The 15,506-nt window shown below is 42.1% G+C and overlaps 1 protein-coding gene across 1 annotated transcript in view; it reads right to left on the minus strand.

Moving 5' to 3' along the window:
* SLC16A10 (solute carrier family 16 member 10) overlaps nucleotides 1-15,506 on the minus strand; it is a 142,253-nt gene that overhangs the window by 8,966 nt on the left and 117,781 nt on the right. The window contains exons 4-5 of the mRNA XM_067702339.1: nucleotides 12,091-12,234; nucleotides 1,596-1,824 (exon numbers count right to left, since the gene is read on the minus strand). Of these exons, the coding sequence (XP_067558440.1) occupies nucleotides 1,596-1,824; nucleotides 12,091-12,234 (373 nt within the window). The remainder of the gene's footprint in view (nucleotides 1-1,595; nucleotides 1,825-12,090; nucleotides 12,235-15,506) is intronic.

The raw sequence follows: 15,506 nt of genomic DNA on the forward strand, positions 1-15,506 counted from the left end.
CTAAGTTATCTGAAATGTTCTAGGAACACATTGTACTGAATATCTGACTCTGCTAAGTAAACAGCTGAGGATTTGTTCAGGTAAGTACCAACATCAAAAAAAAAAAGAAAAGAAAAAGGTGTACAGTCATTCCAAATAGAAACCTAAAATATACAACATATCTAAATATATGCTTTTCCTATCCCCTGAATCAGAACATTCCACATATAACTGAACCTTTCATCCTTATGAACATAAATTAGTATGTTTGGTTGTAATACTATGATCCCTCAGAACCTCCTGCTGTTCTGCCTGCTTTGAAAGTTTCCTGTTAACTCCTTCATTCTTGGTCTGTTATAGTCACTTCTAGTAGCAAACACCGTTTCTACAAAAGTGCTGCTTGTAATTTGCTGTGGACTTGGAAACCCTAACAAACTAAGCTTGTAAGATGTAAAAATAGTGTATTACCTGGGGGAGAGGGGAAGGACTGGAGGGTTTTCCCTAAAAGGAGACTGTGATCTTGAGAACTTATCTTTTATTTGGTCTGCTCAGTAGTGGTTCTGCTTGCTTGATACATGACTAGATTCCCAACTGGCAAATTTGCTGATATGTGTGGTTCTGAATGTGAGAATGAATTGAACTGAACTTTCACTGAGCCACTCAGATACCAGACACAGATGACAGTACATACATTTAAATTTTATAATAATTTTAGCAAATCTTATCATAATTTACAGTGGCACCCAACTAATACTGAACGTGAAACATCTTTATACTATCATTCAGAAGATTTCTAAAGGTGAAATTCACATAACATAAAATTAACCATTTTAATGGCATTTAGTATACTAACAATGTTGTACAACCACCACCTCTCTCTAGTTCCAAAATATTTTCATCACACCAAAAGAAAACTCCACACCCATTAAGCAGTTACTCCCTAATCCCCCATCCCTCCAGCCCCTGGCAACCACCAATCTGTTCTCTGTCTCTATGGATTTACCTATTCTGGATATTTCACAGAAACAGAATCATATAATATGGGACCTTTTGTATTTGGCTTCTTTCACTTAGCACATGTTTGAGGTTCATCTGCCTGGTAGCATGTATCAGTACAGCACTTCATTCCTTTTTATGGCTGAATAATACTCCGCTGTATGGATATACCACATTTTGTTTATCCATTCATCTGCTGACGGACATTTGGGTTGTTTCTACTAAGTGTTATTTTTCATTAACTACTTCTCAGGGGGCTATGATCTCTTACACAAAGCATACATATTTAGAAATCTTTCAGAATCTTCACCTCTTCCTAAAAAGAAATCACACTGCTATTCCTCCAAAACACATACTAAGTGAAATATAGGAACTCTGAAAGCTCAAAGTCCAGAACCTAACCGCTACACATTTCACTGAGAGTTTTAGATATCAATGAGAATAAGAGGACTCATCGGCAAATTTTTCCAACATGCCATCTACAGCTGGTCTTATTAAAAATGTTATAGATAAGGCACATACAAAGCAAGACACCAGAAACCAATAAATCATAATATATTTAACATATAAGTGAGACTTAGGACCTACAGTAGAAAATGCTATGAATTAATATAATTTACCTGCAATGGGTGGGCCCACAGTCATGGGTATAGACATGAATCCGAGTAGAAATCCAATTGCTTGTGAGACATCCTGGGCACCAACTAACTCAAAGGCAATGGGGGCCATAATGGAAATGAAGCATCCATCGAAGAGACCCATGATGAGACAGACAGCAATGAGGGCCCCAAAGAGGCTGCACAGGGGAATCATCATGGACATCAGACCAATGAAGAAAAAGGACAGTACCTAGGACAGACACCACAATGTCAACTCTGCTCTCGGGAAAAGTGAACATCACTATTACTGAGCAACAGGCTTAGGACTTTTAAGTGGTTACTGGTCAGTTGCCTCCTCAGCCCAGTTCGCCTTGATTTTATATACATAACCAACTCCCATAATCATCTCCCCCAAGTTTCCCCAGCACTTTGTCAATATTTCCGTTAAGGGACAAGAAGAAAGTAAGGATTTTTTTTAATAAATTTATTTATTTTATTTTTGGCTGCATTGGGTCTTCACTGCTGCACGGGCTTTCTCTAGTTGCAGCGAGCGGGGGCTACTCTTCATTGCGGAGCGTGGGCTTCTCATGCAGTGGCTTCTTTTGTTGCAGAGCACGGGCTCTAGGCACGCAGGCTTCAGTAGTTGTGGCATGCAGGCTCAGTAGTTGTGGCTCATGGGCTCTAGAGTGCAGGCTCAGTAGTTGTGGTGCACGGGCTCAGCTGCTCCCATGGCATGTGGGATCTTCCCGGACCAGAGCTCGAACCCGTGTCCCCTGCATTGGCAGGCGGATTCTTAACCACTGCGCCACCAGGGAAGCCCAAAAGTAAGAATTTTTATATACTTACTTTTCTTTCCAGGCTGAAAGCTCTTTGAGATCAGAATCTGTACAAAAGTCATCTTTGAACTACATATTATAAGGTTTAAGGATCTTGAACCTGGGCACTGCTCAATACATATTTGTTCCTTGAATATCAGCTCAAATTCACTTATCAAACATGATTTAAAAATTTTACCCTTGAAATTATATGCACTTTACTGGTATTAGTCCTCTGCATAATGAAAATATGCCAGCCAGATCCGTCCTTCACATCACAGAGCTTCCAGTTTGGAGAATACAGAGATGTAAGTTTTAGATATTTAAATAATCAATTTAGAATATAGTGCCTGCTAATATTCCAGACATGGTGAGCATAGGTAGATCAAGTGAGAGAGATTAAAATAAGTAGCTATGATTTGATATTCTATAAATGTGTACTGAATTTTGATTATTCCAATTCCAATTAAATTTTGACTGTCAGAGGAAATATATGATGCATAATATGCAGTGAAAACAGTGAACACATTCTGCTATAACATCCTAAGAACTCATTTATATAATCCAGTTTTATTTACAGTGTAAATCAGTGACTATTATTGCCAAAGAATATTTTCAAACATTGTCTTTTGATGCTAAGTCATAGATATACCCTATTTAAACACCCCAGAGTTAAGGCTGAGAAATATTTTGCACCACAGAACACTTTCATTTTAGCGTTAGAGTAATTAATAGAATCAAACACTTGATTTTCCCTGCCATTTGGTAGCTACTGTGCTATGTTCTGTGTACGGTGCTATGTGAATAACACCTGGTTCCTACCCTTGGGTTGTGGGGAGAGGACCATGTAAATAAATAAATGCACATGAAGTGTTCTAGATGTTGCTGTTGTATATTCAAAGTATGGTGGGTACAAAAAAGGAAGGAGTGGCCAATTCAATAGCTTTTTTAGGCAAAGAACTAATTAAAATTGGATCATTCACTCATTAGTGGAAGAAATGTTTTAAAAAGAATCAGCTTTTTAAAAAAGTATTCATATAATAGCAACTATTATTTATTTAATGTTTATGAAATGCCAGGCGTTTTTCTAAGGACTTTAGATCGTGATTCTCATAACAGTTTTATGAGATGGGTACTAATGTTTTCCCCGTTTTACAGATGAAGAGAATGATGCTGAGAGGTTTAGTAACCCTGGATGGAGCCAGCCCGGAACCCATGGTCTGCGTGGGCAGTAGGTAGCAGGGAACGATGGAACAATTTCTAGAGGGTACCCTCCGATGACAGTGGGGCTGGGGAGGAAGGGAGAGGCCACATAAAGCAGCCATCTGGATCACCGTCTTCATCTGCCCTGTTTTTCCCAGGACCCACTAGGCACGTCTGTGGCATACCAAGCTTGATCGCACGCCTCAGGGCAGCCCCTCACAACTTTAGTGCACATCAAGATCACCTGAGGAACAGGGATCTGGGAACGGTGATTTTCACAAGCTCCCCAGGTGACTTTGACACAAGTTGTCCACTGACCCCACAATAAGAAACACACTGTTGAAAAAGGTTTTAAACTCCAAGTTGGTTGCTTTTTGACAACAACATATTATACAGCTGAATTTTTCTTCTTCATTATTAAAATACAGCTTTGTGGTAGAATTATGATTAGTTTAAGACTCTGAGTTGGCTGTTTGAAAAGTAAGTCTGGCACTTCACATTTTCTAAAGAACATAATCTCCCATATTCCGATTTTCTATGTTCTACTTAAACATCTTTTTCTCCAATCCAATTTCCCTCAAAGCATAAGCATAATTTCTTAGTGGTGGGTAATTACTGGGTTTGCAGCCTATAGACTGGAAAGAACTAATAAGGCTCAGAGGGACAGACCGGGCTCTAGCTCTCTGTGACCTTGATAAAAAGACTCCCTGATGCTGCCCATCTACACAAAAAAAGATTTAAAGCTAAATCAGAGTGTAGAAAGTGGGTTGAAACTAGCAAGTAAGTAAAGATTTGAGTTATTTTTATTGAAAAACTAATAAAGACAAATCCTAATATTATTAATTAGATACATTTTTACTCTATCTACAAACACAAAAGAAGATAAATACTTGAATCTTAGAAAGGTATCTATCATTACAAATTCCAGAGAACCTGGAGTAAAATGTTAGGACATCACGGGCCAGATGGAATGGGTTTAACTGGTAAAGCCACATACCAAATATTCCCAACCACACAACTGTAATTCTACTAGGTGAGCTTTCAATGTGCTTCCTATTCTTTTACTGTTTTGTTCAGAACAAATCTCTTCCAAGGTAAGACAACCAGAGTGACTGTTGAAAGCTTAGCCCAAAGTCATTTTTGCTCAATAAACAAATGTTTTCTTGGACCAGTTTATGTAACATGAGACCGAGGCACTTATGTTAGTTATCCTGATCTTTCTATCCATTTTTGGCCCCTTCAACTTTTTGTTCTTTGGTCAGTTTTGTAAGAAATCATATAAGAGGGGCTTCCCTGGTGGTGCAGTGGTTAAGAATCCGCCTGCCAATGCAGGGGACACGGGTTCGAGCCCTGGTCCGGGAACATCCCACATGCCACGGAGCAACTAAGCCCATGTGCCACAACTACCAAGCCTGCACTCCACAGCCCATGAGCCACACCTACTGAGCCCAAGTGCCACAACTACTGCAGCCCACCCACCTAGAGGCCGTGCTCTGCAACAAGAGAAGACACCGCAATAAGAAGCCTGCGCACCGCCAACAAAGAGTAGCCCCCACTCGCCACAACTAGAGAAAGCCTGTGGGCAGCAACGAAGACCCAACACAGCCAAAAATTAATTAATTATTTTAAAAAAGGATTGCTAGTGTATAGATACACAATGGATTTTGTAAAAAAAGAAATCATATAAGAGTTTCAAATTTATTATTATATATTTTGAGCATATTACTTCTTAATACTTTACCTGACTGCAAGTTCTCCTTTTCTCAATTCAAATTATGTTAATTTATATTCTTTTTCAAATATTTAAAACTGTTAAATTTTAATAACAATTGTTAAATAAAAATTATTAGTTGTTATTTAAAAGTAAAATTTCTTGGTTTTTCTTTAAGAATTGAATTTATAGAAATTTACACATTTATTCTTTAGCATTTCTCAGAAAATACCTAGCTACTTCTGCCTTATTTGTAGCTATAGTAGTGAGAAACACTGCTCTTTCTCAGCAGATATAACTACCCCAAATGTAGCTAAATTAGGAGGTAAGCAGGCCAAGCTGGTGAGGACATACTCCCCACATGCAGGGACATCTGAGCCACAAGGAGCACAGGCCAAGGTTTATTTAGCACACTGCGTGTAGGAGGTTCATCACTTCCCCAAACATCTACTGATCTATAGATACTAGGCCCCAGTTTGAAAGGTGAATAAATTTAGTGTTACATACAATCTTTTTTTCCGCCCCAAACGCAGTAGCTCTGGTTAGATTTAAATAAGAGATTCAAAGGTTCCTAATCCTCTTATAGGCTCTGGCACTGACATTTAATAAGGCATTGACTGTTGAGATGTCTTCCTTGCTTTTGTTTCTTAAAACCATACAAGGAAATATCTCCTGTCATAATTTAACAGGTTCTAGAAGAATAACGCCCCGCTTAAGTTAATGTACCTAAGAACAAACAAACAAAAAAAATGGGGTTTTTTTTTGCTATTACCGTTCCCATTTCTGTCACAAAGAGAGCATTTTCAGAGAACTGTCAGGGGAAGTTTTGCTCAGGAATCTAAGTATATGACTGAAGAGGAAAAATGAGCTGCACCTGAATAGCAGAAGGCACTTTCGGAGGCGGGCACACAATTGGGCACAGTTAGAATCAAGGGTTGCTCCTATAAATTTATTCACTATAAAGTTTCCAGACTTTCAGAGCCTCTGGCTAGGAACCCAGTAGTTGGCAGCAGAGACCTGCAGGTCCATCACACTTCAGGGAAGTGTTTAGGGCACAGCCAAGTGGCTGGCTTCTTCTAAAGCACAGTTCTCTGGAAGTGCTTCACAGGGAGTCTGTTCAACTTTCCCCACGGCACGTGAGTACCACCATTTCTGCCTGGAGGGGGAACTGGCCCCAGTGCCACAGCCCAGGCAAGGACAGAGAATCATCGTCTGATTCCTTACTCAGGCCGGGGAACTACTAAATATTTGGATACCATTTGGGAAATAGTTTATGTTTGGTAAAGCATGTACCTTTATCCCAATGTATCTTCAGGAAAACATAAAATGCTAAAAGGGAACAAAAAGCAACAATAACAGCAACAACAAAAAAAAGAAAACTGGACAACGCTGATCAGTTCATTCTACTTCAACCAGAAGAGGAAGCTTACACAGGAAGTTGGATCCAAAAGTGATTAATTTTTCTAAATTACAAAAAAAGTTTCTGAATTTCAAAAGTAACTCATGAATACATTCTTGAAAAATTTCAAACCTTAGAAAAATATATAAAGTAATATATGAAACTCTCCCTTCAACCCCCTCCCACCCTCAACCCATTCCCACTTTCCTCGTCAGGAATAACCGCTCAACAATTTGGTGAGCCTCCTAGACCTCTTCTGTGTACACACATGTTGTTTGGGTTTGTCTGCTTTACATACATGGATATGACGTCCACACTTCAGTATGTCCATGGCACAGAGAAATCTGACACGATGGGAAAGTGATCTAAACCCAAAGTTTTTGATTCTGTCATTAGAGTTACAACTTCCAAACCTTTGAAAAACACTTTCACACTTTTACAACAGTTACATATTAAACACACAAATCTGCAGTAATTTAATGGTGACTAGAAAAACAGGTCTGTGAAGTTAAGAAAGATGGCTGAGAAGATACCAGGACATAGCCTTTCCTCTCCTAATAAAGTACTCCAGGAACCCTTGCAAAGATTTTCTTTAACCATCATTATTCATCATTAATGCAGTTCGGTCATCTCTTTGCTTGGCATTTAGAATTGTTAGGCTGAAAATACCTGGAACCCAGGACCCTGATGGAAGTTTAAATTCAGAACTCTTAAGCAGAAGTGTAAGATATATTCCTAAACTCTGTTACCTATAAGCAAAGATCCCCAAATCAGGATAACCAAGGTCTCCTTGATACCTGTTCCAAACCAGGATCTGCCTCAGTATTTAATAGAATACTAAAACAATAAAAGCAAGGATCTATTAATGATCCACTCTGGGCCGGCACTTTAAATAAGCTGTCACCAGGACTTCCCTGGTGGCACAGTGGTTAAGAATCTGCCTGCCAGCACAGGGGATACGGGTTCGAGCCCTGGTCCGGGAAGATCCCACATGCCGTGGAGCAACTAAGCCTGTGTGCCACAACTACCGAGCCTGCGCTCTAGAGCCCGTGAGCCACACCTACTGAGCCCGCGAGCCACACTTACTGAGCCCGCAAGCCACAACTACTGAAGCCCGTGTGCCTAGAGCCCGTGCTCCGCAACAAGAGAAGCCACCGCAATGAGAAGCCTGTGCACCACAACGAAGAGTAGCCCCCACTCGCCGCAACTAGAGAAAGCCTGTGTACAGCAACGAAGACCCAACAGCCAAAAATAAATAAAATAAAATGAATAAATTTATATAAATAAATAAGCAAGCAAGCTGTCACCATGAGTCCTCACACAGCCCTCTGCCGGATCTAGAGACAAGTCATATCACACTCCAGAGCCTGTGCTTTTCTACTCTGCGGCCTCCCAAACCCAAGATGACTGTGCCCCAAAAGTAGAACATGTGGGAGGCTGTGAAGTGTGTTCTGGGCCCGGAGGCTACTCAGAACCCGTGTGATGGGGACAGAGAGGGAGGGGAACTGCCGTGGCCCCACCAGGCTGAGCTGTAACAGACGAAAGCAAGGAGCAGACACGTCTGAGAAAACACAGCACCAACAAAAGGCAGGAGAGGAAGATAAGCAGCAGAAGCCTTCCAACCCTTAAAGGCCGCCAAAGGGCGGACAGCCAGGCAGGGAGACAGGGAGAGGAGGAAGAATAAGCAAACAGGCAGAGCTGGAGTTGGTCGCAGCAGAGAAGAAAGAGCCAAGAATCAAAACCCACACTGAATGTTTGGGAGTTGGGGCAGGGAAGCCAGGAAAAAGAAGGGACAGAGCGGGGTGGTGAGCCCAGCCGCCTGTGTGGGGTAGGCCTGCGTTGGCCCCTGTGCTGTCAGTGGCTCCCAGCAGCACAGGACACACCGAAGGCTGCCTTTCTCCTCCACGGGCCTCCTCGGGCTGGACCGCAGTCATCTCGCCTGTGACTCAGCCCGCACTACCAGGTGCTACACACACTGCACATTTGGATGAAAAAAATCAGATGCGACCTAAAAGAAGCCAGGCTGTGACTAACCTTTCATCCAAAACGAAATTACTGATTCTTAACGCACTGCCGTGTAACTGCAGACCAAACATGGGACAAGCTAGGAAAGGCTATATTTTCTTTCATAAATCACATGAAATACTAACGTATGTGCCCCCAATATGTTGTAAGTGACCCGACTGCCCTGCCTGTAGGGGGAAACTTTCTAAAGTTATAGTTGTTCCCGAGTAAAGTGCTGATGTATAAAACATACCATGACTTCATCCATCACAGCACCTTAGTCTGGGCCCCAATCGCCTCGACCCGGGACACTGTATTGGCCTCCTAACTGGTCTCCCTCCCTCCAGCACTCCTGCTTCCCTCCCAGTAATACAGCCTCTACACACAGAGCGACCACAGCGACTAAAACGTAAAATCCCGTCATTCCCCAACAAAGACCTACTATGCTTCGAGTAAAAGGTCTGCATCAGGGATTTCAAGGCCCTGTTTAATCTGGGCCCTCCTCTTCCCAACCTCTTCCCAGGCCACTCTCCCTGTCTTCTTGAGTTCCCATTCACTCCCAGCTTCCTCCTGCCTCAAGTCTTGCTCCAGGAACTCAGGGACCACGTCTGTCTTGTTTGTATCACCCCTACCAGGGTCTGGGCTGGTGCTTGGGGCACAATGGGCACTCCTTTTTTACTTTAATAAATGAAAGGAAGCCAAAAGTCTGTAATACAACCAATTTCCATTAGAGGGCTCCCTTGACACTTGAGAACAAGACAATGTTCTGCTAAGTGTTCGACAGGGATATCCGCAGTTGGGTATTAATAAAAGGGGGAATGATCCTAACACAGTGAATATTTTAAAAAGTAGCACTCTACTAGCTGTCTGCACTTCCTTCTAGCCGTGTGACCAGACTCCTTCCTGCAGCTCTCTGCCTGGCCCTATACACAAACACCCACAGTGAGGTAGCTTCCCTGTTCTTCCGTGTTGGCATCCCTAAGTGGAAACAGCGACGGTACCTTCCTCAAAGGGCTGGGCAAGGAGGAAAGAAGATAATGTACGTACAGCATTCAGTTCATCGTCTGGCACACGGAAGTGCTCAGTAAATGGGGATGGCTATTATTTCAAATCAATTAAAGGCAATTTATCTGTAATAAATATCTTTTCCAACCATGTCCTTCGCCCAAGTTCTACCTTTCCTTCAAGGCCCTGCTCAGATACTGCCCCTCATCTCTACAGTGAACGGACGTGCGCAATCCCCAGTCCCAAGCCCCCATTTTGTCTCTCCTTTACCTTCCTTCCACAGCCAAGCCCTTGACAAAGTTGCCTGTATTTCCATTTAATCAGCTGATCGTGATCAGTCTTCTGCACCTGCCACTCCACTGAAACTCCCCTCTGTTGCTAAATCCAGTGAAAACCTATTAGTCTTTAACGTGCCTGCCCTCTCACTAGTTACTGACACTGCTGACCACTCCTGCCCCTGGAAACACTATGTGCCTCGCTTTTTTCCTACCAGGCTGGCCACTCCCTTTCAGTGTCCCCTGCACACGCTCTACTCACCCCATAGAAGCCCATGAATGCCGAAGTCCCACAGGTCTCTCAGCCACGCTCTCCCACGAGCTCCAAACTCAACTTGGCTTTCCCACAAGCACTACAAACTTAACATGGCAAAAACAAACTCATCTTCTTACTCTGTTCTACTGAATTACTGATCTTGATAAAACAGCAAAACCTTCCACTGTTACCTGAGCCACAAATCTCAGGCCCAGCTTAGGCGGCTCCACTGAATTCTCATTTCCTGTATCCCTGTTTTACTCCCTGTTTGATCCCAACATCTCTGCCCTGGTTCCTCCTGCCTAGACTATTTCAATATTCTCCAACTAGTCCCTGTGCCTCCACTTTTTAAAATAAATAATAACAATAGCTTTACTGAAATATAAATTCACACACCAAAGAATTCACCCACGCATTTAAAGTGCACAATTCACCGCGGGTTTTAGTTTAACAAGATTGTACAACCATCACTACTGCCTAGTTTTAGGATATTTACAACACCCCAAAAGAAACCCCATACCCAGGAGCAGTCACTCCCCATACCCTCCTTCCCCCAGCCACTAGCAACCACTAGGCTGCACTCTCTGTCTCAGGATCCGCCTATTCTGGACACTTCATATAAAGGGAACCACATGATATGTGGCCTTTTGTGACTGTCTGAACTCTTGCCCTTCCTCCTCTGTATTCCACCCTTCACAGTCACTAGGTTAAGCTTTATAAAATACAACTCACGTCGGGCTTCCCTGGTGGCGCAGTGGTTGAGAGTCCACCTGCCGATGCAGGGGACACGGGTTCATGCCCTGGTCCGGGAAGATCCCACATGTCGCAGAGCGGCTGGGCCCATGAGCCATGGCCACTGAGCCTGAGCGTCTGGAGCCTGTGCTCCGCAAGGGGAGAGGCCACAACAGTGAGAGGCCCGTGTACCACCAAAAAAAAAAACAACTCATGTCATGCCACTCCCTTGCTTAAAATCCTTAATGGCTCCTGGTAGATTTCAGGATAGAGTTCGGCCTCTCCTGTGCTCATAAAGGCCGTTCCCAACTTGACTCCTGCCTATCCCTCAGCCAATCAATCTACTATTCTCTCTTTAGTCCATTCAAACATCGTTTCCCAGACCTAACATCTCTTTGCCCATGTGGCTTCCTCTGCTTGCAACAAACACCCTTTTCTCTCTTCCTTATCTATTTAACTATTGCTCACCGCTTAACACTCCACCAGCCCAGGAAGCCTGCTCAACCCTCCTCTAGTGATTTAGATGCTCTGTGCCTATGTTTCTATGGCACCCATCTAGCATACCATTATTCCACTGTGCTGCAGCACTGCTTTATCTTTCTTCCCCGGAGACCATTAACTACTGAGCACACAGACCATACTTCAGCTGTACCGTTTAGCACAGCGTCTGGCACGGAGGAGTCACTTAAATACTTGTCAAATAAGTGTCGACGTGATCTTGGAATAGCACACCCCACAATACCCAGGAGGCGATCTGCAGTAAAGAAACTCAGAAGACACGCACACCCCTGAATTTCACAGCGTATTGCAAAAGGCACGTGACTATGAGAACTATGCCAAAAATAAATCATTCTTAGAAAAAACAATGGGCAAACACCATTTTGGTTTGGTGGAGTTCCACGACAAGACAAAGATTGTTGTTTGTTCGCCAATTTCTCATGTTGAAAACCCAAAACTCATAACTGATTTTGCCCTTGAAAAACTGCTTGTAAAAGTTAGGTTCTAGAAAGTATTTCTCATTTTTACAGAAGAATTTAAGCAAATAAGTAAATATAATGAGCCATTAGGTGGTAAGGATAAATTTGCTGGAGGAAAAAAGGCTTATTAAGAAAGTACCTGTAGATAAACTTTCTTCACACCAGGCACATAATCTGCGATCCGGCCGAAGAGCAGCCGTCCAACTCCTGAAGTGATGCCGATGCACATGAGAACCACCTCTTTATTTTTCTCATCTTGAAACCTTTCATTCACATGTTTCATCTGTAGACCAAAGAGAAAGAAGCCACACTGAATATGGTAGGAAAACTGGACAAGTTTTGAAGCTCTGTACAAATGCCTTTGTGTCTCTACCATGTTATGGACTCTCATCCCCTTCCAAATTCAAATATTTATAAAATTTGTTCTGTAAAAAAAAATTTATAAAATTTTTCATGAGAACACATGAAGAAAAGCTAACATGGTTTAGCTTGTTTATAAATAAGAATTTTTATAAGAGGGTTTAAAAAAATTTTTAATAAAAAGTAACCAGCACACCCTTTATCAGTTACCACTGGGCCATGAGCTAAAGAAAGAGACCTTTGAACACACCATGCCACCTTGTCCTCACAAGGTCACCCGAGGATCCAGCCATCATCTGCTCCCCTGAAAGGTAGTTTAAGGCTCAATTCTGGAGTTGGCTCAATTCTGGAGTTTCCTCTCTTCTAGGAGGACCTGAACCAAACTGAAATAAGTTATACTGGAGCTTACAGGATAAAAGCATAAGGTTCTCTGCCTGAGGATTTGCCTATTTGTGTGGCATTAGAACAGATAAAAATAGAGTCAGTTTAACAGAAAGAAGAAAGGCCTGGAGAGAGAATGTTTGCATTTAAGTCCTGGTTCCATTCCTTGCTAGCCTTGTGACCTTGGGTAAGTTGTTAATCTCTAGGGCCTCAGTCTCCTTGTCTGTAAACTGGAGACAGCAACAGTACTTCAAGAGGGTGTTTGTGAGGATTAAATATCTCTGTAAAGAACTTAGTGCCTGACACACAGTTAATAGTGATATTCATTTTAGCCTTTTTTTTTTTAAAAAAGACCTTTTCCCTCAATTTACAGTCTACTTAGAATAGTGACTGCAAATCTACAACCCAACAATGTTTTAAAAGGAGTGTGACTAGCAGGTGTTATAATGGGTGACAAAACCTGCGGCTCAGCACCCACTGCCTAACACAAGCTTTGCTCCCATGGCCCCTAAGTTCCACGCTTTCCACCTCTTGCTCAGCGCTTCCACTTTCTCAGTGATCACCTATCTGTGCTCACAGCAAGGAGAAAAAGCATGTCTGTACTCCCACTGCTTTCTCTGAAATCACTGAGCTATCATAACAAACAGTTGTTTCAAACAGACTCACTGTCCCCTACACCAAACGCTGGCCTGAATTCTGAAAGCCTGCAAAGCAAATTTGCCGGAAAGCGCGATGGCCCAGCTGGTACCCTGCCGCACTCACCCCCTCACAGCCTGCCTCCCTCCGTTTCAGTTACCACCACTACTGCTGGCCCAGCTACCCAGGTTTAGAAACTGGACAACCATCCTAGATTATCCCCTCCCTCCCTTCAGATCCAGCAGTCACCACCCAGTTCTGATGGTTTTACCTCCTAAATCTCTCAGACACTCTTCCTTTGGTCCATGTCCCCCCCAGTGTTTGAGTCTGGGTTATCACTCCTCACCTGGACCCCTACAACAGCCTTTAACGTGCTTCATGCTACAGCCCCCAACTCCTGAATCTCTAACCTGCATTCTCTGAGACCACCTGATTAAGTTCCAAATTAAAAATAACACTGCTCTGCTATGATCCCACAGCCTTCAGGGTAAAGCTCAAACTCCTGGTTTGACCAACAAAGCCTCCCTACTTTGCTGCGGAGCCTCACCATGTCAGCACTGTGCTGTCCAGTACGGTAGGTGCTAGCCACGTGTGGGCTATCCAGCACTTGAAATGTGGTTAGTTTGAACTGAGATGTGCTTTAAGTGTAAAACGCAAAAAAAAATTTTAGAAAACTTAGTGGGAAAAAAAAACACAAAAAATATCTCAATAATTTTAAAATACTGATTCCATGTTAGAATAACAGTTTGGCTATATTGGCTAAATAAAATATATTATGAAACTAATTTCATTTTTTTTTAACTTTTAAAAATGTGGTTAGTAGAAAATTTTAAATTACTTATGTGGCTTGCATTATATTTCTACTGGACAGTGCTGGTCTAAGAAATTCACTTACGGTCACAAAGATAAAACAGCTATTGATAAAAGTGACCTCAAACTGGCTAATTCCTCCAAGTCCTTATCAGAGATGGATTCCAGCTCAATTCTGAAGAAAATGAATAACCTGATCTAAGGCAGGTGAGATAATAATTATGTGTATTCATCAGCTTTATTTGGAATTTGAATCCAGACTCTGATGTATTAATCTACTTTAGGAAACACCCAAAGGATCTAGAATAACTTTTTAAGACATTCTTTAGTATTCAAATAAGACTGAATATGCTAGTCATTCTTTTGATGAAACTAAGAACACCTGCCTGCCAAATTGCTATTATCCTTTATTAGTCGTTTATTTTTGCCCCCTGCTCTACACTTTGTAATCCTTAAAAGAAATAATGAGGTGAAATGTTTTGGGTCTCTTGAAATAAGGTAAATTTGGTAAATTCAAATTACACTTAAGTGGAAACTTACTTCTTCAGCTATAAGGGGCATTATTTCATTGAATTTTATTATTGTTGTCATTGTTTAAGTAAAGCAAGAACTACAGCTTCTAATACCTCCTTCCCCACCCTCAGCCAAAATCTGCAAAATAAAGTTGAGGTTTATTTTGTTTTTTGGATTTTTGTCAGGAAGTAAGGGAATCTGGGTGACTGGAGAATGGAATCGGGGGCTGCTGCATCTCTGGATCTTAGAGAGCCTTTCTTGGTGAGGGAGTAGCACCCAGGAAAGCTGGCGTGTTCTACTTGCAGCCTGGGCCTCCCATGACTGCCACCAACTATTCTACGAATCCCTGCCCATCTCTCTGGAGACTGGCACACATTTTAGTTTAGCAGAATGCATGAACGCTGGGCAAAACTGATTACTTCCCATAAAGAGTCACATGGAAAGGGACATGAAAATGTGGAACAGATGTTTCCGTATTTAACCTAACTTATTTAAACCGATGCAAAGCTTATATTAGAAGCCACTATCTACACAGGGGATAACGCCATTTTGTATGGCAGTGGTTTAAAGTGGACTTTATCCAAATGTGTAAGTGCCTTTAGGGAATTAGTCTTTTGTTTCTATTCTAAACATGTGTTTACTCCAGGGCTGCACACCTTTCAGGGATTACCAGAGCCTTGCTGACTGACAGCTTGAACGCTCCCTGCTCCTGAAACATTTTCCATCATTCAAACAACTTTCGCTAACCACAGAAGCCATTTTTGGATTGTGTGAAACCCTATTTATTGTTTTGTTATCCAAAAATAACCAAGAACTTAAATCCCATAATATCTGCGCATTCTTTATCCACGGGTG

This window comes from Pseudorca crassidens, chromosome 13, assembly GCF_039906515.1.
Source record: "Pseudorca crassidens isolate mPseCra1 chromosome 13, mPseCra1.hap1, whole genome shotgun sequence".
Lineage (NCBI taxonomy): Eukaryota > Metazoa > Chordata > Mammalia > Artiodactyla > Delphinidae > Pseudorca > Pseudorca crassidens.